Source organism: Dipteris shenzhenensis, chromosome 6 (genome assembly GCF_047967505.1).
Source record: "Dipteris shenzhenensis isolate YYH24624 ecotype China chromosome 6, Dip_SZ_1.0, whole genome shotgun sequence".
Lineage (NCBI taxonomy): Eukaryota > Viridiplantae > Streptophyta > Polypodiopsida > Gleicheniales > Dipteridaceae > Dipteris > Dipteris shenzhenensis.
Window position 1 is genome coordinate 48,646,323 of NC_141601.1, and position 22,739 is coordinate 48,669,061.

The 22,739-nt window shown below is 48.4% G+C and overlaps 1 protein-coding gene across 3 annotated transcripts in view; it reads left to right on the top strand.

Annotated features, from left to right (window-relative positions):
* LOC147901272 (branched-chain-amino-acid aminotransferase-like protein 2) overlaps positions 1 to 22,739 on the top strand; it is a 216,258-nt gene that overhangs the window by 118,172 nt on the left and 75,347 nt on the right. For all 3 annotated transcript variants that reach the window (XM_087375482.1, XM_087375483.1, XM_087375485.1), the window contains exons 10-11: positions 3,435 to 3,535; positions 3,652 to 3,706. In XM_087375482.1, the coding sequence (XP_087231608.1) occupies positions 3,435 to 3,535; positions 3,652 to 3,706 (156 nt within the window). The remainder of the gene's footprint in view (positions 1 to 3,434; positions 3,536 to 3,651; positions 3,707 to 22,739) is intronic.

The following is a 22,739-nucleotide window of genomic DNA, read 5'->3' on the forward strand; positions in this document are numbered from 1 at the left end:
ATAGATTATGAGGAGACATTCGCTCCTACATCCCGGATGACCACCATCCGATCAGTAATTGCAATGGCTGCACATTTTGAGTGGAATGTTCATCAGTTGGACATAAAAACAGCCTTCTTGAATGGGGACTTGCTGGAAGAGGTGTATGTCAGACCACCTCCGGGCTTTGAAATTACAGCAAATGCACTTCAAGTATGCAAGCTCAATAAAGCTTTATATGTGCTGAAACAGGCCCCTCGTGCATGGTATGCCAAGATACATGCCTTTTTGACCAGCAAGGGGCTGCACAATAGTCCTACTGAGAGCACCCTCTACATCAAGATGGATGGGGGGGAAATATTAGTCATCCTTCTTTATGTCGATGACTTACTGCTCACAGGGTCCAATGAAGAAAAAATTGCAGATTTCAAAGCTGATTTGCAGACCAACTTCGACATGTCAGATTTGGGGCTGCTTCACTTTTATTTGGGGATCTAGTTCTCTCATGAGAGACGTGGCACTGTTATGTCTCAGTCCAAGTATGTTCAGAAACTCTTGGACAGATTTAACATGCAAGAGTGTAAGCCCATATCGACTCCTATGGAACCAGGGCTGAGACTCACAATGCATGATGCAGGAGAATAAGTTGATGCCACACTTTACAGTCAGGCTGTTGGATGCCTCATATATCTCTGCAACACTAGACCTGATATTCAGTTTGCAGTATCTCAGGTGAGCAGGTACATGCACAGCCCAAAAACTATGCATTGGCAGGCAGTTAAGCGCATCTTCCATTATTTGCAGGGCACAAAGTCTTTTGGCTTACTATTTCCCAGGGGGGGTGACTTGCAGATGTATGCCTACAGTGATTCAGATTGGGCTGGTGATTATGACACTAGGCAGTCCACTAGTGGCAATCGTTTCTTTCTGGGTAAATCTTGTATTTCATGGCTGAGCAAGAAACAATCTACAGTGGCTACCTCATCATGTGAAGCTGAGTACAGGGCAGCTTTCACAGCAACAGTTGAATGTGTTTGGCTGCGACGTCTATTTGCTGATCTTCATCTGTCTTTGGAGGGTCCCTCTCCAATTCTCACTGATAGTCAGAGTGCCATTGCAGTGGCAAAGAATCCAGTGTTTCATGCTCGCACGAAACACATTGAGGTTCACTATCACTACGTCAGAGAGAAGTTGCATGCAGGAGAGATCAGTATGATCTTTGTGTCCACACATGACAACGTTGCAGATATTTTCACCAAAGCACTACCACGTGAAAAGTTTGAGGCATTTCGCAGTGCCCTGAACTTATATCCGTTTGGTGATTGATTAGCCTTGTACATGACATTGGCACTGCAGGGGGGTGTTAGAATTATAGACATAATTCAGCAGTGACCAATGTAATATAATAAGCTAGTTAGGGGTATTTTTCCCTCATTAAGAGGTTTTTCCCCCTAACCGCAGTTAGTTCACTAACTATGGTTAGTGACTACTAAGGTTTTGTCACTAGGACAAAACCTCATCTTTTTCTTTCAGTGTGTTGTACTCACTATTCTATTGCAACTACGTCTTCAGCTTCCAAGCCTCCTGCTCTCTCACTCTCTATTGCTATCTCTCACTCATTCTATTTGCTTCATTTGGGCCATTGAGCTCCCCTTAGCAAATTGCTGGTTAGCCAACAGCTTGCCAGATGATACAAGCTTGACCCCTAGAAATAACCTACAGGAGGTTAGAGCAGTAATGGAGTGCTTTGACACTTTTGCACAGCTTTTGGGTCTCTCATTAACCACACCAAAATGGGTTACACCACTCTTAGTGGCGAGCAACAGCCTTTTCTTGACTCCCTTGGATGCCACACACTACCTCATGGCAAAGTGTTCATACTTCTGTGGAAATCCCTATGGGATTCGGGATTAGTATGAAAGACAGGTGGGACTGGGTTTTGGATTGTTTCTCCACTAAACTGGAGAAATGGAAGGGATTCCAGGCTAATCTAACGGGCAGGAGGATGGTCCTCAATCATTGCTTATATCCTATTACTATCTTTTATCTGTCATGTGGCACCCCAGCAGCAAGGGCTTGGCTCATCTGATCTCCAAATGTAGATTCTTTTTGTGGGGCGGTAGCTCTAGGATACCCAAAGTAAAGTGACTTTTGCACCAGGCCCAAGGCTGAAGGAGGCCTTAGAGTAGTTAACATACAACTATCTACTGCTAAGCTGTCTGCCACGTGGATTATCAAAGCTCTAGTCACGCCACATCAGGATTAGGAATTTTCTGCAGGTTCGACCGTTGAGGGAGCTAAAGTGGAAGCCCTTCCCCAAAGTGTCGGCAGTTTTTAACCCATAACCATGCTTTACCAAGGGCAGCCAGCTCTGGAAGCTCTGTGCGCTGCTTTTGAGTCAATTAAATCCCATATCAGATTCTCTAGCAAGGGGTCTTTCATGGCCTTGGACTCCAATTGGGTATCTGCTGTGCATAGGTTTTCTCCCCTCAAGGACGAGGGCTTCAGCATATCTTGGGCCCTTTTCAAGAAAGTTCTACAATGTTGGGGCCAACTGTGGCAGAGAGATCAGAGGAGATGGAAAACGTGGGCAGAAATCAGAAGGGAATTTCTTCTCTCCAACCAGCATGCTAGCTTACTAAGGGAGCGGCTTACATTGTGGGAGGCTAATATTCAGTGGAAAGGAGCAGCAGTGCTTATTTATGACCATGAGTTCAGCTAGGTGTACTCGGCCCACTTGCTTCCTATCCCAACTCCCTTTGATGACATAGAAGAGGTTTATAGGACACTGAATGTCAGATGGAACTTGCATGATAGTCAGACCTGCTGGAAGGGTAGATTCCTCAAAATTTGGCACAAAGATATCCTTGAAAAAATGTCTACTCTCCTTTGGCTCATTCTTCATAAGGCTGTGTGGACCAATGCTCGAAGTTTGAGGATAGGTAAAGGGAATGGTCAGTGCAGGTGATGCCCGGGGTCCCAAGAAGACGTCTTTCATTTGTTTGTTGCTTGCCCTCAGGCCAGGAAGGTTTGGAAAACCATGCAGATCTTAGTAGGGGAGGCTATTAATTGGAAATCTATTTTGTTGGGCGACGCAGTAAAAGTCAAGCAGGTTTTCTGGACAGCTACTAGGGCACACGCGCTATGGTTCATTTGGCTCCTTTCTCCTCAGTATTTGCACCAAACCTTTGAACAAATATTGAGTAATATTCAGGTGTATTGCAGTAAGATAAGCTGTCAGCCCTCTGGTCCGTTAGCATGCTTTACATTGAGAAACATTTGATCAAAATATGGCAAGGATTTAATTTATACCGCTAAATTATTTTGGAAAAATTTCAAATAAGTGATATGTGTCCTCCCTTTGTTTGCCTCTGTTTTTTCCAAGTCTGGGTGTTTTGTGCAGGTCTCTGTTTTTTGTTGTGTTTGTTTCTTCTAAGTCTTGATGCTTTGTACAGGTGTCTGCTTTTGATTCTATCGTACAAGGAGGTGATGGTGTCTGGGAAGGTTTGCGCGTATACAAGGGCAAGGTCTTTAAGCTAGAAGAGCATTTAGACAGGTCCAACTAAAAGTATTTTTTTATGTTAGTAATTCCATGATGGGTTTGAGCATTATAGCTTTTGATCTGTGATATTGAACTTCTTGGAGTGTTTGTACTTGGATGCTTCCATGCAGGCTTTTTGATTCAGCCAAAGCAATGGCATTTTCTGATATTCCAACAAGAAGTCAGGTAAGCAGTGGCCTCTAATTCTGTAACATTAAATCAAAACATATAAGGGCATGAGTACAATCAATGCTCAGTTCCTGTCTGTAGTCATAAAATTAAAAAGGTTCTACTGTGTCAATTGCTCTTCCATCACAGTATACAGCCCATTTCCTTGATTTCCTGGCTTCTTTGAATTTCTCCAAGTCCCTTGGTTTCTGCTTCAGTTGAGCTTGGATAAGATCATCTGACATCCAGACCTTTGTGCCTCTCAATTTGTCTTGTTTGAGAACTTCAATTTAATGTTCTCCTGATTCAAAGTAACAATGGCATGCTTACCGACAATGCTATCTATCTGATTGAAATCCCATGTTATCTCCTTAGATGCATGATGCAAGTGTAGAAGCTTCCTCTGCTGTACCTATCATCTACTAGGAGGCTTCCCATTGTGCCTTCCGCTGCTTCTTTAACCTCTTTGCATCCATTTCCTTGTGAGTAGCCTATGAACTGCATCTTCTACATTTTTTGGATTTGAATAACCTGCATGTTGACCTACTCATCCAAGGTGGACATCAACTATTATAGGAAATGCACTCTTGAAACACCTCACGAACCCCTTCTTACTAGCTATAGTATCTGTTTGCTCCATTTTCTTCTCCATTTGTTACAGACATGATTTAAGGACTGCAATTTGTGAAAATATGTATCCCTGCATGTTGAATAGACTCACTTTGTGTTTGTAGAGGACCGCGGAAAGGGGCTGAGTGGCCTCAGAGAGAGCTAGGAAAATCAAAGGTTGAGGCTGAAACTACCACTTCAACCTTGTGGAGGACTCCGAGAAGAACGGGGAGCCACTCCACTCCCTGAGGAAGACAATCCTCCTGGTAGAGGCTGCCCGGAAGACCCTTGCATGCTACCCCAAAATGGCCACCAAGGTGTGTACAATATCTATCCAAATACTGGCCAATGTGTGTACAAGGTGAATTGAGTACCAGTTAAGGCCTTTGTGCATCTAGATCTCCATATATGCCATGCTGATATGCTGACCAAAATTTCCCATGAAGTATCCATAGAGGCATGTGTGCAAGTCTGTAAAGAGAGGCAAGGACATCATCCAGATAACTTGACTCAGCCAAATGTTATCGAATTGAAAGAGTCTAAGAAGAGTCGTGTCTCTCGTAAAACACCCAAGGCCCCAAGAGAGAAAGCCAAGCTACCAGACCCCAAGTCATGAGGAAAGGAGAAGGCATAAAGTTGCTCAATAAACTAGCAATCCTCTTTTAGATGATCAATGCTATCAAGCAACACTGAATAGTCTCCTTAGCAGAAAGACAACAAATACAAGTAGAATCTATTTCGAACCTAGACCTCTCTTGGTTCACTGCAATCACTTCATGAATAGGAAGCCAAAAGAAAAGAGTGATTTTTCTATTCCCAAGGGATTTCCAGAGTTTCTTATAAAAGGATTTCTACAAGCCAATAGAACTCTGAAATTTCTCCTAGTGAGGAGCTCTAGTGGGCATCTAGTCTCTAAGACTTAGTTGAAACGTTCTAGCATTATTGACCATGTAGCGAAAGAAGGGGAGGCTATTCTCTCGGTGTCCATGAATCCATTCCTATTCCTCAAAGTCCCACTGCAAATACTTTATGGGGACACCTCCATAGAGCCAAATACTTTATGGGGACACATCCATAGAGCCAAATACTCCATGAACCCAAGGGAATGTATTCTGGGTTGGGGTCTAGATACCATCCTGAAGCCCAGAAACACTGCTCCACCACGAGATCTACAACCCCAACAGGCTGAAATGGATATGCATAAATATACTATCCACACACCTAGACAATCTGCCCCGAGAAAGAGCATCAAAGACAAAGGCATCCCCATTTTATCCTCGTGATCCTACGAGCTGAAGTAAGGCCTGTCACATACAAGAACCCAGTCCAAGGGTATGGTTGCATCAATCTGTTGAATTCTCCTTTCACTTCATTTTACATGACTTACTCATTGGAGTTTACGATCATCTGGAAGGGTTTTGAAAGCTTGCCAAGAGCCTAGAGAGGAAGGAGGACCTCTCTCCTATGTAGACCACTGCATATAAGGAGAGCTGCCAGGCGTGATAATCGAGTATACTATCATTCCACGTGGCAGGTTGCCTATCAATCTCCTCTTGAGAGGAAGGGTGAACTCTGTGAAGAGTACTTCTGAAGCTGTCTCAACCTTCCAGGATAGCAGCCATAGTAGGGGAGGAGGAGCCTTGAGATGGCGGCTTCGGTGAACATGCACCTGGAACTATCCATCCAATCTTCACCTATGGAAGAAGAATGCATCATATGAAACAATCTGCATGGTATTATCCATCTAGTCTCCACCCGTGGAAGGAGAACAGGACTGTATGCATCGGATCAAAAGATCCTTCCATGGTTCCTGTCCTGGCAAAAGTCCTCTAACCACCACCTTGCATAATAAGACTCTGCTCTACAACTATGGAACTATTGAATTGATGCCTCTTCTTGCGTGGGAAGTATCAAAGTCTCCTAAGCCACCCTACTTTGGTGTCTATCAAACCATCTAGTCCACTCCATAGACAATTCCTTACGGGCATTTTGAGATGAGTGATACAATCCCTATAATGGCACCAACAAGAGCAAACAAATCATGTGATATGATCCCTAGTGATACAAGCCCTAGAATGGCATCCACAATAGCAAACAAACCATGCCGTGGCCAGCAGGACCTAGTTGACCACCACCACCCTGGAAGCAAGGTCAAGTTCAGCTAAGCTCCAAAAAATAAGCTTCCTCCTGATACTCTTCAACACAGGTGTAAATTGCTGAAGGACAAATGCCCCCACAAACCTGGCAGCCTAAGTATCTGATAGCAAGACCCATTTGAACAATTGATATGTGTACCTACTGCATTATAAAATAGAAACAACGCTGCCCTAAAAGATGTGAGATTTTGTAGAGTGGCATCCGAAAAAGCAACAGTATCATAAGGCAGCACAACTATCCGAGAGCTCCTTATCCTGTCTCCCAGGGAAAGTGTTTGAGGGGAGGGGTTCCTATCCTTCCGGAGGTGTTACCGGAGGCCAAAGGCCACTGGCGTGAGAAGCATGATGTTATGCTCTAGCCGAGATAGCATGACCTCGGAAAGGTCTGTGGGCATTTTCTCTTAGATGACCGACTTTTGCAATATTTAATGTGCGTAAGTAAAATGGTCAAGAACTGCCAAGGTCCTAGGTGAGGGTGAAATGGCATTGACCAGATGGTTCTGGGTGCTAAGGCCTAGGTGCACCTAAATGTGCAATATTGCCAAGGGGCAAATGGTTTTAATGTGCCCCAAGAGAGGGGTAAATGGTGCACCAAGTGAAAGGGGCTAAAATGATGACATGTGGCAAGGGAAACCATCTAGGGAGTTGTGGGTCTTGTGGATAGGCATGGGAAAAAACCGAAATACGTATCTATTGAAAACCTGCGATCCACGAGACTATGGCTGGGTGGAATTAACGATATGCCATCGCCCGTGATCAAACAAGAGAGATAGAAAAGAGAATGTGCCACATGAGTTTTGCAATGCTCTAATGCAATGGATCGCGCAGAGCGCACCGTGCAGTAGTGTGCGAGTGCCGTCGTATGCTATACTGCAGTGAACGACGACGTACAAGTGCACTATGCTAAATGACAATCACCGACGAACTCCACAACATAAGCAGAATACGAAAATCCTACACTGGTGAACAATCCCCATATCGGGAAGAGACAAGAGAGATGAGAAAGTGACCAAGTTGGCCAAAGTACATATCACTGGACTAGTGTCCCCAGGTCACAAGTCGCAAGTCACAAGAATACACAGGTCTATCCCCATAGTATACAGAGGGTACACACAAGTCTCTCCACACTCTCTCCTTGGCGAGCTCGTAGCTCTAGCCTATATCTCTCCTCACTCTCCTCTCTTTCGCTCCAGTGCCGAATGCTGAATGAATTTCCATCTCTCCCCCTTCTCCTTCATCCTCATCCCCTGCCTTGGAGGGTCCCTTCTTCGCTGAGAATCCCCCTCTTTCTTCCCATTGGTCATCCTCTTATCTCCTTAGTTGTTGAGGATAGCTGTTGCGCCGCTGGCTCTCTTGATGGCTACGGTGACTTCCTAACTCCTTGACTCGCCAGCTTGATGGTGTAAATTCTCCATGTGCAAGTGAGCTGGATCACCGCACCACTGCACCACTGTATCACTGAACCACTGTGTAAATGTAAATACTCCTGACTGCTCCATGTGCTAAGCTCACTCTCCATGTGCGCAGCTCTTGATGAGATCACTTTGGACATGATACTCCTGGTTGACCTGTGGTTGACATGTGTCGTTACATGATTGCCTCGAATAGTACTCCTGGATGAACCCGTGTGATCGCGTGGCTAACTTGTGTTGACACATGGTCAACATGTGCTCAACAGATGTCATCATGTGGTCAACGCCTGTTGACAGGTGGTCATCGTGTGATAAGGTAACAGTTTCCCCCGACACGATCATTCACCGTCCCGGTGAATAGAAATGGAGGACGAATCCGTCAAAGAAAAAATAAAAATGAACTTACAAACCATTGATATGGTGATGGAGTAGGAAAAGGAAATGGTACAGACCATGTGGTTGGCCGTGGGAGTAATCCAAGATTTGTATTAAGTTGAAACTTGAAAAATAAACTGCTGCGTGATAAGGGACAGCAGTGAGGGCCAAGCAGCTTGGCAAAATCTAACAGTGCAAAAAAAAACCCGAATACCCATGTATCAACCCTTGTATGAGATTACTAAGGGTGGTAATCAGCAGCCTGTTCCTCTGCCTTCTCCTCTTCCGCCTTCGTATTTAGCTCTGTGGCCTTTTGTTCATCCATTTGCTCTGGCTCAGTCATATGTATCTGTGGATGGGGTGCTTCCTCCTCACACTCAAGCGTGTCCATCACATTTCTCAGATTTTCATACTTGGCTTTATATCGGTGGTATCGTCGGTAGTAATGATCCTTTTGCCCTTGCAAGGTGGAGTGGGAAGTCTGGAGGGTGGCCAACTGTGTCTGAAGATCTGTGAATTCTTCCTCCATGGATGAACGCTTCTTTTCCAATTCAGCCACTCTGGATTCTGATTTTTCCTTGGCAATCTCGAAGGAAGACAACGACTCTTTTAACTGTGTAATCTCTTGGTGAAATCTGGTCACCTCTGTGACATGCTGGCTTTGCAAAGTTGCCAGAGCTGCTGCATGTTGGCTGCATAGTGTTGTCATTTCTGCTTCCCATTCCTGCCTGTGATTATGGAGGCGATCCTCAAGGGCAGCATGCTGAATGTTCCAAGCGATGTCACGCTCATGTATTGCTGAATCCTCCTCTTTCTGCCACCTTTCCTCCTGTTGTCGAAGTGTCACGTCTGTGGCGCGCTGCTGGGCTGCCTGTGCTCTCTCGAATTCTAACTTCAAATGTTGCTGTTGAGAGAGGAGCTTATGAGCATAACCTATGGAATTGAAGACCGCTGTCCCAAGCTGCATGAAGGTGTCATCCATGATACGTTGAGCAAGATGCAGGGACCTTTTCATCCACGCATACCTGTCGCTGTAATTCATCATGTCCGCCAAATTAATCACGTCCCCCAATTCCTCAAACATGTCAGGGAGAGCTCCCTCTTCCTCGGTTGACAGGTTTCCAATAGGTGCCAATTTGTCCAAGTGCACAAAACATGTCGGGGCCCTAGAGATCTTTCTGTTCTGTGCGAGGCAGTCCTGCAAGGGAATGGTGAAGATTTGATTGAGATCCTCCTTTTCCCCACATACTGGTGAGCGTTTTTTGTGAAGGACAGATAGTAGTTGGCTGTAATCTTCATTCTGTTTTTCCACCAGGGAAATATTTGAAAGAGGTGGGCCTGATGAAGCAGCTATGTAAGCTGTGAACATATCATTGTCATGAAGGGGTGGGCAATCCACAGATTGGGGCAAAATCCCTCCCTCAAATACCTCCTCTGATGCTGAAGTGGCCGATGGAGGATTTCCTCGAGAGGGGCTCCCACTCCGGTCTTTTCTCCTGTTTCTGCCCTATGGTGGTCGTGGTGGGGAGGCCAAAATGTGAAGTACTCCCTAGGATGACATCCCCTGAGAAAGCCCGTGGGAGTCAGGGCCCAGGCTAAGATTCAGGTCCAACACCTGGTCCAACACATGGCCAGAGGTCGCCTGAACTGTGGTGATGACTGCATCGGTGAAAGTGGTAGGGAGTGAAGATGAAACAGCTGCAGTCCTTCGTAACAATACACCTTTCGAGGAAGTCCCTGGTACAACAGTCGTCGTCACTGGTACAACAGTCGTCGTCACTGGTACAACAGGGGGTGTACCTGGTGCAATCCCTCCCACTGAAAGTCTGGAGATCCCTGGAGAAGCCTAGACAAGTGTGACTAATGGAGAGGCAAGTCCTGGCACGGGCACGACTGATGGAGATACAAGACATGTCACTGATGGGAAACCTGTGGCACAGGTAAGAGAATATACTGAAGAAGCTCCGGTGCAGACTTCATGAGGTGGCGCTCGCCGAGGTGTCCTCCTGATCGAAAGAGGAGAGGAGGCAGTTCCGGGGGAAGGAACACTGGAAGTGACAGTGAAAGAGATGGAAGAGGGGGTGACAGGAGGGGAGAGAGATGATGAAGGGAGGCGACCTGTGACAATGGAAAGAGGGTTGGCCTTCCACTGATGAAGTAAGAAGGTGAGGTGGGGCCCACAACTACAGGTATATGTGCCCCGACGCTTGCAAACTGTGTTACGGAAGGCAGAGTAGAAGAGTGAGGCGAAATCGTAGGGAGTGACCGAGAGAATGGAGTCTAAGGCAGAATGGATCGCCTTGGTGATGAAGAAGTGGCTTGGGGTAGAGTAGAAGTGCGTGAACAAATGCCTCGCTAGAAGCGCCTCTCAGCTGTTTCCCTCGAGAACCTTCTTGCACTCATGTCCTCTGCGATGAGTTTTACACGTAGACAAGAAGGACATGAATGTGGGTGAGTCGGTGTGAGGTGGCAAAAAGGGAAGTGTGGGAAGACGGAGATATGTGGATACGAGACTAGGAGTGAACATGTGACAGGAATTCAGGAATCCAAATGTGTCTGTTGCAAAGTCATAAGACTGAATGAACGCAGTACACATTTGGACGTCCACTTGGGGAAGTGTGACATCATCAAACTCCATGAGAGACATGCGGGCTATCTCATCAGGTGACAAGATGCTAGACAGCTTGCGTGTGGGATCGAGGAAAGGTTTGAAAACCACCCGAATGATCGAGGAGGATGAAGCAGGGGGTAGAAGATCACAAGCTGTACTTTGTGGGGCCAAATCACCGCCACTGTTACTGTGACCACTGTCCCCACGGGATGCCTTGGATGGTGTTTTGATTGTACCTGTGGGGGGCAGATAGTCAGAGCCTCCATGATCTGAATCAGAGGAACTCGAAAAGGGGGGTAGCTCCTCATCTGATATGATAGTGATCATGTTGGAGGGAGGTGAATCTGCAGCTGCTCGAGGTCGTTTGGAAGTGCTCTGTGGTGTAGACCCGGCACCCAGGTCATCACTGGTGCGTTTGCCAAGTGATGCCATGGAAGATGGTCCTGATCCTGTTTTGTGGCCTGCCCGAGCCCGATGGAAGTCAACGAATAAAGTATCGCGGGGTAATCTGGGTTTGTACTTGTGGAGAGGGGCACGGGTAGGCATGAACGATGGCGTCGTATAGAGAGGAAAAGAGTGCGGAGGGGGTGTCGATGTCGAGGTCTGGAGAGGCAAGGAGGGAGGAGGAGGTGTTGATGTCGAGGTTAATAAGAGAGGAGCCCGGAATCTGCTACGAGAGAATTCTTAGCAGAGCCACCAATGCAGGCCCATGCTTCGTATGGAGAGGAAAAGAGTGAGGAAGGGGTGTCGGTGGAGAGGGAGAGCAAGAGGATGGATGTAGACTGATAGGGAAGGAGGGGTGACGAGGGGGGAGGAGGGGGGCGGGAACAAGGAGGGGAGAGGGGGTGACGCAAAGGGTGTAGGGAGGAGAAGGGGTGAGAGTTGCGCAGGAGAGGGGGACATAGGCAGGTAGAGGGAGAGGGTAGAGAGGGAGTTGCGCTGGAGAGGGGGGAGGCAGGTAGAGGGAGAGGGGGGAGGGGCTGCGCAGGAGAGAGGGGGAGGGGGAGGGGCAGGGTGGCGGGTCGAGGGGGAGAGGGGAGGGAGAGGGGGGAGGGGCTGCAAAGGAGAGAGGGGGAGGGGGAGGGGCAGGGTGGCGGGTCGAGGGAGAGAGGGGAGGGGGCTGTTGCGCAAGAGAGGGGGGAAGGCAGGTAGAGGGGGAGGGGGGAGGGGCTGCGCAGGAGAGAGGGGGAAAGGCAGGGTGGCGGGTAGAGGGAGAGAGGGGGGGGGGGGGGGCGCTGTTGCGCAAGAGAGGGGGGAGGCAGGTAGAGGGAGAGGGGGGGGAGGGGCTGCGCAGGTGAGAGGGGGAGGGGCAGGGTGGCGGGTAGAGGGAGAGAGGGGGGGGCTGTTGCGCAGGAGGGGGGGGGGAGGGGCAGGTTGGCGGGTAGAGGGAGAGAGGGGGGGGCTGTTGCGCAGGAGAGGGGGGAGGGCAGGTAGAGGGAGAGGAGGGAAGGGCTGCGCAGGAGAGAGGGGAAGAGCAGGTAGAGGGAGAGGAGGGAAGGGCTGCGCAGGAGAGAGGGGGAGAGGCAGGGTGGCGAGTAGAAAGAAAGAAAGAAAGTGTATTATTGTCCACTAGAGGCCAAAATGGGCCCATGGGACATCAAGAACTCTGCATACAAGATAGCACAAAATCAACGTGCCCCAAAGAAGAGGCATCGTCGAGGGGGGGGCTGTTGCGCAGGAGGGAGAGGAGGGAGGGGCTGCGCAGGAGAGAGGGGGAGGGGCAGGGTGGCGGGTAGAGGGAGAGAGGGGGGGGGGGGGGCTGTTCCGCAAGAGAGGGGGGAGGGCAGGTAGAGGGAGAGGAGGGAGGGGCAGGGTGGCGGGTAGTAGAGGGAGAGAAGGGGAGGAGAGGGAGCTGCGTGGAGAGGGAGAGAGCTGGTTGCCAAGGAGAGGAGAGTTGGGAGGAGGATAGTTGGCCGCCAAACTAGCGCGCTTTTGAGTGTGGTGTGTAAAGGGTGGAGAGAACCGATGGAGGGGAGAGAGAGCCAAAAAGCAAATCCACCAAACTTAACCTTATCGACCAAAAATAGCATATCCACTAAATTTAGCATATTTGTCAAATTTAGCTTATTTGCCAAATTTAGCATATTCGCCACATTTAGCTAAGTGCCAAAAATAGGTTGGACGTGCATCGCCAGGATGATGGAAGATGGAAGAAAAAGAGATGAGTGTGACAAAGGGTGGAGAGAGAAAGTATTGGTAGGAGAGATGTGGGGGAATCACATAGGGTGGAGAGAGAAGGTGTTTGTAAGAGGGAGGCAGAGGTGGAAAGGGTGGAGAGGGAATGAGTTTGGAAGAGAGAGGTGGGGGTTGGACAAAGGGTGGAAAGAGAAGGGATTTGTAAGAGAGAGGTAGGGGGTTGGACATAGGGTGGAAAGAGAAGGTGTTTGTAAGAGAGAGGTAGGGAGTTGGACAGAGGGTGGAAAGAGAAGGTTTTTGTAAGAGGGAGGTGGAGAGTTGGACATAGGGTGGAAAGAGAAGGTTTTTGTAAAAGGGAGGTGGGGAGTTGGACAGAGGGTGGAAAGAGAAGGGTTTTGTAAGAGAGAGGTAGAACTTGGACAGAGGGTGGAAAGAGAAGGGTTTTGTAAGAGAGAGGTAGAACTTGGACAGAGGGTGGAAAGAGAAGGTTTTTGTAAGAGGGAGGTGGGGAGTTGGACAGAGGGTGGAAAGAGAAGGGTTTTGTAAGAGGGAGGTGGAGAGTTGGACATAGGGTGGAAAGAGAAGGGTTTTGTAAGAGAGAGGTAGGGGGTTGGACATAGTGTGGAAAGAGAAGGTGTTTGTAAGAGAGAGGTAGGGAGTTGGACAGAGGGTGAAAAGAGAAGGTTTTTGTAAGAGGGAGGTGGGGAGTTGGACAGAGGGTGGAAAGAGAAGGGTTTTATAAGAGAGAGGTAGAACTTGGACAGAGGGTGGAAAGAGAAGGTTTTTGTAAGAGGAAGGTGGGGAGTTGGACAGAGAGTGGAAAGAGAAGGGTTTTGTAAGAGAGAGATAGAAGTTGGACAGAGGGTGGAAAGAGAAGGTTCTTGTAAGAGGGAGGTGGGGAGTTGGACAGAGGGTGGAAAGAGAAGGGTTTTGTAAGAGAGAGGTAGAAGTTGGTGGACAGAGGGTGGACAGAGGGTGGAAAGAGAAGGTTTTTGTAAGAGAGAGGTAGGGGGTTGGACATAGGGTGGAAAGAGAAGGTTTTTGTAAGAGGGAGGTGGGGAGTTGGACAGAGGGTGAAGAGAAGGGTTTTGTAAGAGAGAGGTAGAACTTAGACAGAGGGTGAAAAGAGAAGGTTTTTGTAAGAGGGAGGTGGGGAGTTGGACAGAGGGTGGAAAGAGAAGGGTTTTGTAAGAGGGAGGTGGAGAGTTGGACATAGGGTGGAAAGAGAAGGATTTTGTAAGAGAGAGGTAGGGGGTTGGACATAGGGTGGAAAGAGAAGGTGTTTGTAAGAGAGAGGTAGAACTTGGACAGAAGGTAGAAGGAGAAGGAGTTTGTAAAACAGGATGAAAAGGGGAGGCCGTAGTTAGAGAGAGAAAATGACACAGAGTGAAAAAGGGAGGTCGCATTTAAAGGGTGGTCATTTAGAGAGAGAAAGTGGCACGGGATGAAAAAAAGGAGGTCACACTTAGAGAGAGAAAGTGGCTCGGGGTGAAAAGTGGAGGGCGCACTTAGAGAGAAAAAGTGACACTCGGGTGGAAAGAGAAGGACCCATGTAGAGAGAGAAAGTGGCATCAAGGGGAGAGAGGAGGAGCCAATGAGAGAGAGAAAGTAGCACCAGGGGTAGAGAGGAGGACCCTTGTAGAAAGAGAAAGTGGCCCTCACTCAGAGGGAGAAGATGTCACCAGGAAGGAGAAGGACTAAGAGGGTATTTTCTCATTGATCATGGTACCTCTTGATGCGTGACCCATTCACTGGTACAAGTAGGAGTTTGCCTTCCAAAGTGGCAAAGTAGACTCCGCCACTTGGGATAAGCTTGGCAATGAAAAATGGACCTGTCCAACCACTCACAAACTTAGGTTTGTGTTTGAGAAACTTACTGGAATACAAGAGTACTAAATCTCCGACTTTGAAATTTCTTTTTTTGAGGTTCCAGTCATGCCAAGCTTTTTGTCGCTTCTGCCACACTTCTTGAGCGAAAACTGCTTCACGTCGATGCTCTGCCAATGCTTCCAAATCCCACAAACGTTCCATTGTGCAGGCTTCAAAGTTGTCATTTTTGTCTGGAAGAATCCTGTGAGTGTCAAGATGAAATTCATAAGGCATAACGGCCTTCAGTCCATAGACCAGGTCGAAGGGTGAATACCCAGTACTCGCCTTGTAAGCAGTTCGATAGGCGAATAAAGCAGCTGGAAGTATGTCGTCCCAATCGGCTAAAGAATTTAGGCAAAGTCGATGCATGATCCCGCACATTGTGCGATTTGAGCTCTCAGCTAGACCATTGGCACGTGGGTAATAGGGAGATAAAAATTTGTGAACTATTTATAGCAGGTGAACTAGTGCAGCAATGGTGTCATTTAGGAAGTGAGACCCTCTATCACTCATCAACTCAACAGGACAACCAAACTGAGAGATGATCTGGTCATATAGAAATATGGCTACTACCTGGGCTGTACAGTTCTTGGACTGCCTTGGCTTCGACCCATTTGGTTCCATAGTCGGTGGCAAGCAGAGCATACTTGTTCCCTCGGCGTGTGGCAGGAGAGATGGGTCCAATGAAATCCAATCCCCAGCGATAGAAGGGAGGCACCGGAGTGAATGGTTTGAGAGGGAGGTACTCACGCCTTGTAGGCTTGGGGCCCGCTCGTTGACATGAATCACATCTGGTCACATGAGCATGGCAGTCGCGGAAGAGCTTGGGCCATCAGAACCCTGCTCGCATGATCTTCCGAGCAGTAGCATCTGAGGCCATATGCCCTCATATAAGTCGATGCTATGCTCCATGAAATCAGCGGGCACCCCCTTCAGATCCTTGTTGGACCAAGCAAAGACATCCACAAATTCTTTAAAAAGGTCGGTGATTGCAGCTAGAAGATAGTCATGTTCCCAGACCCAAGTGGCTTACTTCAAATGCCTGGGTTGGTCCTCACTTCCAATGTTGAGATACCGCCAGTTCCGTGCCTCATCAACAGGGGCAATGCATTGGGATGTTGAGGTACTTGGTTCACCCATTCTCAGTCCTGTATGTGCTGGAGTATCTTCAAGGGGAAAGTCCCCCTCCACTTCTCTCAACCAAGATGGGGGGTAAGTAACTGGGGGGTTCTCAGGCATTGACTGAGATGTAGAATCAGTAGATGTTGCAGATGTTGTATGCCTTCGATGCCTCGGTGAATGTTTCAGCATGCCCCGGTAAGGTAAGCCTTCCACCTCATAAGTGGTTTCCGGAAGGTCTTGAATTGAGGGGTGGTCGGCTTCTGATAAGAGAAGGTCAAGCAAAGTGAGATCGGCCATGTCCTCACCTCTGTATCCGGTATGCACCCTGGGTCCGCCCAAGACCTCAAGCTGTTGGTGGTGATTCTCCTCAAGTTCAGCAATGTCTATGTCACTTTCTTCTAAATCACTATTACCATCAGTCTCGTCTTCATTAGTGTTTCTGTCTTCTGTATGACCATCATTGCACTCAGCAGTACCATGGTTGTACACCGTAGTACCATGGTTGTGCACCGTAATACCATGATTGTACTCTGGAGTACCATTGGTGGGTTGTGCAGTACCAGCCTCGTCTACAATAGATCCTTCATTGTATCCTATAGTATTGTCAGCATCATTTTGACCAATGTCCTCCATGTCGGCCACTGGACGATCCTCAATGTTTACTGCAGTACCATCATTGTTTTCAGTACGATCAGTGGTGTCCACTGTAGTACCCCTAGTGACCATTCTCTTATACATGTGTGGACTATTGCAAAGTCCAAAGGGCATCCTTTCGTAAACTAGTTCAGCCAGACCCTGTCGTTCTGGGTGGATTTATGATACTGCAAGTAGGTGTTCTTCTTGATCTTCTTGTTGGCATAGTTCCACCATGTTGACCGCTAAGGAGCCCAGGGCTCCCATCCAATCCAAAATGACAGCTTCCTCGTCTTCTTGATCAGCCCGATCCAACAAGTAGGTCAAACTTTCAAATCCTTCTAGGGTTGTCTCCTCATTGATATCTTGGTCACCACCCCTGGGCCAGTCCCCACAGGCCCAATGCTCCTCTTCGGCTCCGGCTTGTTCTTCAAAATCCTCCTCTCCTAGTTCTATTGGTATGTGCCTTGCCTGCACTGTGACCATATCTATTTTGAGGGATGTCGATCCCAGGGGCAATCAAACTTCATCAGTTGACCAATCCTGAATGGCTTTTGAAGACCGCAACCAGGGCCTACCAAGAAGTAGAGGGTAAGTTTGTTCATTTTCGGTCATATCAAGGACAACAAAATTGGAGAGAAAAGTTACTCCGCCAATCTTCATGTGAACACCTTTGACTGCACCCATTGGTTTTACTCTGCATTGATCAGCCATGCGTACCTGAAAGTGAACATCACTTGTCAACTTCAACCCTAGTTTTTGGAGTGTACCTTTTGGCATAATGTTCACAGCCGCCCCACCATCGAGGAAGATGTCCTTCAGCTCCACTCCATGGATCTCCACGGTGAGCTTGGGACTTTGTTCACAAGTGAGGGCAGCGTAGGCAGAGAAGTGGTCCGGTGTAGACCCATGCTGAGCTGGTAATGTCTCTGGTGTTGGCTCACTCGGAGTAGATCCCTTGTGTCGACCTCCTGGGAGGCAATTCGGAAATGTAATAGTCTAATGCTTGATTTGGGGGGACAATAGACAAAGTTATCGTAGAGTGAGGTTGGGTTTGAAACTCATAAGATCTTCAAACAGGGAGTAGTGGTGGACACTAGCATTAGCCTTCTACAACCTCATCCTCCTAGCCTCTAGCCGAGGATCAAAGCTTACACGAGGATGTGGATGTAGGTCTGAACTGTGAGCAGTGGTTTCTCTTCCATCACTCCTTTCCCTTTTTCCTGGGCGGACTATGTCTTGTCCCCATAGCCCCTTCTCTGTTGAGTGCTGTTGGGGACAAAGTGGGAGGACCTACTCGTGCCTCCTTATCCAGGTGCTGTCCGAGGGTTGTCACTTCTGTTGCAAACCTCACAATTCTGGACTTGCCATGGAAGCTGAGGTGTGCTACCTTCATCTTCAGAACTTGTTTGAAGATCTCTCGTGACACCCTTTACCACCTCCTGATACCTCAAAGGCATAGAGTGATCACCTGAGGATGAGGCACTTTCAGAGCTAGTGGTTGACCTTAATGGCTATGTGCCCTTCGAGTTTGTTTCTGAATCACTATCAGAAGCCAGCATGGGTGGTCTATTCCTGGGCGTACTGTGTACCTTGGAGGAGGAGAATGACCTCGGTGGGGGAACACTTGTCGAACTCATTGGTGCTGAGGTCTCCGGTGCTGACTCTGAGTCACCCTTACATTTGTCACCTTTTGTATGTGATCGTGTCACAGCGCCCAACACTGCGCCAATCAAATGGGGACTGTTGCCCTCCCCCGCCACTACTACATCAACCATATTCACTTGGGATGCAGGTTCCACTCTTCTATTGGGACAATCTCTAGTGTAGTGGTCGTTTGTGTCGCACTGTGTATAAGAGGGTCCCCCGAACGGCTGTGTACAATCATCTTGGTAGTGGACGTACTCGCCACATCTGTAACACATGATGGGTCTTCTAAAGTTTGTACCTCTGCCTGCACCTCCACGTCCACCTCAGAAACCACCCCTTCGACCGCGTTGATAAGAGGGTCCATAGCCACCTCCTGACATAGGTGGTTGGTACGGGGCATAGTATGGCTGAGGATAGAAATAAGGGGAACCAATTGAATTGGGGGCAGGAGCTTGGAGCAAAGGGGGAGTCGGAAGCAATGGAGGTGGCATGACAAGAGGAGGAGGTGGCTCAGATGCTCGTGCAAGAGGGGGAGCAGGAGATACTTCTACTGGGCCAGAAGTTATGGGTACCGTTCTGTTGACTACAGCAACTAGGGGTTCCCCCGAGGTATACTCTAGAAGAAGCTTCCTTAATCCTTTGAGTTACCTACACTCAGAGGCATCATGTCCATGGATCTCACAAAATGTACAAAATGAGGTAGAAGTAGGTACCTTTCGCTTGGAGGGGCACTTCTAGTAACCATGGTTAGAGCCCTTGCATTCTGTGCACCAAAGGAAACTTCGAATTTGGGCCTCAAAGGACGATTGGCCATCCACCTTTATTCTATCTTTCAGGCCTTCTTTGATTTCTTCTAACTCCTTGAGTTGCTGCCATGCGGATGATCCCTCCTCTCTTGGGAGTTGGGTGGTCGTATTCGTTGATGAGGCAAAGCTTAACTGTGACCGTTCCATCTTGACAGCTTCTTTTAGGAAGTCTTGAAGTGAGGCATGTTCAGGGAGTTTATCCACCAACCTTATAGCAATGGAAGGGGGTAATGCTTTCAAAAACCATCCCTTCATGACAGCATCATTAGGTGGCATAGACATCTTTGCCGCCAAGACCCTCATCCTTGTGTACATCTCAGAGATGCTTTCTCCAGGCTTCATGGTGTCAGTGGATAACTCTTGGACAATCATGTGTTCGAATTTTTTCAACTTGAAAGTATGTAAGAATTCCTCCCTTAGGTCTGTCCACGTCTGGAAGTGGTCCGGAGGAAATTGACTGTACCATACATCCGTGGCATCCTCCAATGACGAGGGAAAGATGTGAAGGAACGCATGCTCATTCTCCACACCTTTAGCTCTGCATGCTGTGAGGAACTTCCTCACATGAGCTTCCGCATCCTCATGGAGGTGGCCTTTGAACTTTTGAGTCTTCACGTGGACCTTGTTGAGTAGCTCAAGAAGTCTAGCTCTGTCTGGAGGACTGAGAACGGCCATCCCCACGCGAGAGGTTGGAGAAGATGCAAGAGTTGGAGGGAGTCCCGATGGGGCTGTAATGAGTGTTGGTGTTCCCAAGGAGGAGACCACCCCGACAACTGCTCCTGTGGAGGACCACAATGGGGAAGTCACTACTGATGTAGTCATAGAGGAAGTGTACCCAGATGGTAGTGCGTAAGTGGGGGGTCTTGGTGTTGCAGAGGGAAAGGGTGAGAACATGGAAGATGTGGGGGTGAAAGAGGATGGGATAGCATTTGGGAAAGAGAGGGACGGAGTTGAGAAGTCATGGATGAGTAGGCAGAAGGGAAGGAAGGAGGTGGTGGAAAAGGCAACACCGGTGTGGATGGAAAGAGAGATGAAACCATCATGGTAGGTAAAGGCATGGCTGGAGCAAAAGTATCCCCCAATGGGATAGATGTAGAAGAAGGATTAGCTAGGAGCCCAGAGCTATGCATAACAGATGAGGTAGCAGCTTGTCCACAAGAGGTCGAGGCGGGAGTAGATGAAGTCACCACTCCGGTAGAAGAGGTGGTTGATGAAGACATCGTTGCAGGAGGAGGAGAGGGGCTGCCTTGACCTTGATGAGTCCTTGAGGAGCCCTCGTCCTTAGTACCCTCTTCTTTCACCTGTTCTCCGCTTTGCACTTCTTCTTCTCCGGAGTCCGGATCAGACCACCAGGGTTCCTGTTGATCCAAGTCAATGAGAGTGTCGATGAAGTTACTTGCTCTGGCTACTGCTCCTATGGGCTCACTTTGTGCTCGAGTTGAGGACTTCGCAAACTTGCGTCGCATGTAATGCTTCTTGTACCTAGTTTGGTCTGCCGGAAGTCTTTTCTCCACTCTCCTCAAGTACCTCCTAGTTCTCTCACAAGCTCCTTCAAATGTTTCAGAACTACTCGGCATAAGACCTCTCTCTAGGACCCTAGATCACCACTTCACTCGTGCTACTCAATACCAGCAGTGTCCCACCGTGATCGCCATAAACTGTTTGAGCGGAGGGGTTCCTATCCTTCCGGAGGTGTTACCGGAGGCCAAAGGCCACTGGCGTGAGAAGCATGAGTTTTGCAATAATCTAATGCAATGGATCGCGCAGAGCGTACCGTGCAGTAGTGTGCGAGTGTCGTATGCTATACTGCAGTGAACGACGATGTACGAGTGCACTACTATGCTAAATGACAATCATCGGCGAACTCCACAACATAAGCAGAATAAGAAAATCCTACACTGGTGAACAATCCCCATATCGGGAAGAGACAAGAGAGATGAGAAAGTGACCAAGTTGGCCAAAGTACATATCACTGGACTAGTGTCCCCAGGTCACAAGTCGCAAGTCACAAGAATACACAGGTCTATCCCCATAGTAGACAGAGGGTACACACAAGTCTCTCCACACTCTCTCCTTGGCGAGCTCGTAGCTCTATCTATCTCTCCTCACTCTCCTCTCTTTCGCTCCAGTGCCGAATGCTGAATGAATTTCCCTCTCTCCCTCTTCTCCTTCATCCTCATCCCCCACCTTGGAGGGTCCCTTCTTCGCTGAGAATCCCCCTCTTTCTTCCCATTGTTAATCCTCTTATCTCCTTAGCTGTTGAGGATAGCCGTTGCGCCGCTAGCTCTCTTGATGGCTACGGCGACTTCCTGACTCCCTGACTCGCGAGCCTGATGGTGTAAATTCTCCATGTGCAAGTGAGCTGGATCACCTCACCACTGCACCACTGTATCACTGAACCACTGTGTAAATGTAAATACTCCTGACTGCTCCATGTGTTAAGCTCACTCTCCATGTGCGCAGCTCTTGATGAGATCACTTTGGACATGATACTCCTGGTTGACCTGTGGTTGACATGTGTCGTTACATGATTGCCTCGGATAGTACTCCTAGATGAACCCGTGTGATCGCGTGGCTAACTTGTGTTGACACATGGTCAACTGTGGTCAACAGATGTCATCATGTGGTCAACGCCTGTCGACAGGTGGTCGTCGTGTGATAAGGTAACCGAAAGCCTTATGACAATAATGTCTTTTGAGATCTCAAAACTATGTTCATTGCTTCAGCCACAAATAAATACAAAAAGGAGGCAAGAGGGCATCACTAGTGAACCGATCTAGAAATCTGAAACCTCTTTCCACTTTCTCCTCTTATAAGCACCTAGCTAAGGGCTGAGTTGTATGAGGAAAACCCTCTGATCCATGCATCTTAGAATCCAAAGCGTAGACTTCTCCGGGGGAGCCTCCAGTGGACTCAGAGGACTTGGAGATGCCTCCAGCGGAACAGCTTTCACGGAGAGCTCAGAGGAGACGGAGACAGAGGGAGAGTCAACAGTACGAGCAGCCTTAGGTACGAGCTCACAGATGGCAGAGAGTTGAGACACATGTGTAGGAGACCCCGGAAAGGGGAGATGCAGAGGACCATCCGCAGGCAGGTCTTGACACTATGCAGGAGATGGTAGCTCAGGGAGTCGAGACACACGTGTAGGAGACCCCGGAAAGGGGAGATGCGGAGGACCATCCGCAGGCAGGTCTTCACACTGTGCAGGAGATAGTAGCTCAGGATTTGATGACTCTTGACACTACTACCCCGGAGGTTCAGATTTTGGTTACTGAGACAGTTATTCAGCAGGAGACTGCTCAGGTTGCAGTTACGGTGACGGATGCCTCTTCCCAGTAGTCCTTTGAGAGAGTGGTATTTCACGACACAGGTCAGAGTCAGAGCCCGTCCCAGGATCTCATGCGCCTGTATGAGGTTCCCTTGAGACCTCTTTCTCTTCCCCGTCACACAGTACCTTCTTTTGTTGCTATGCGGAGTGTCCTTTTAGACACCCCTCCCAGTACAGCCTCGTCCTCGCAGCTTTTCACTCCTGGTTTATCCAGATCTTTTGCGAGTGCGGTCACAGACTTTGCTCAGTACCCAGACATGCGTGAGGGTTGGGAGATCCTAGCAGATGAGATCAAGTGAGATTATCAGTCACCCATGCTTACAGGCACCTCGTCGCAGATTCCT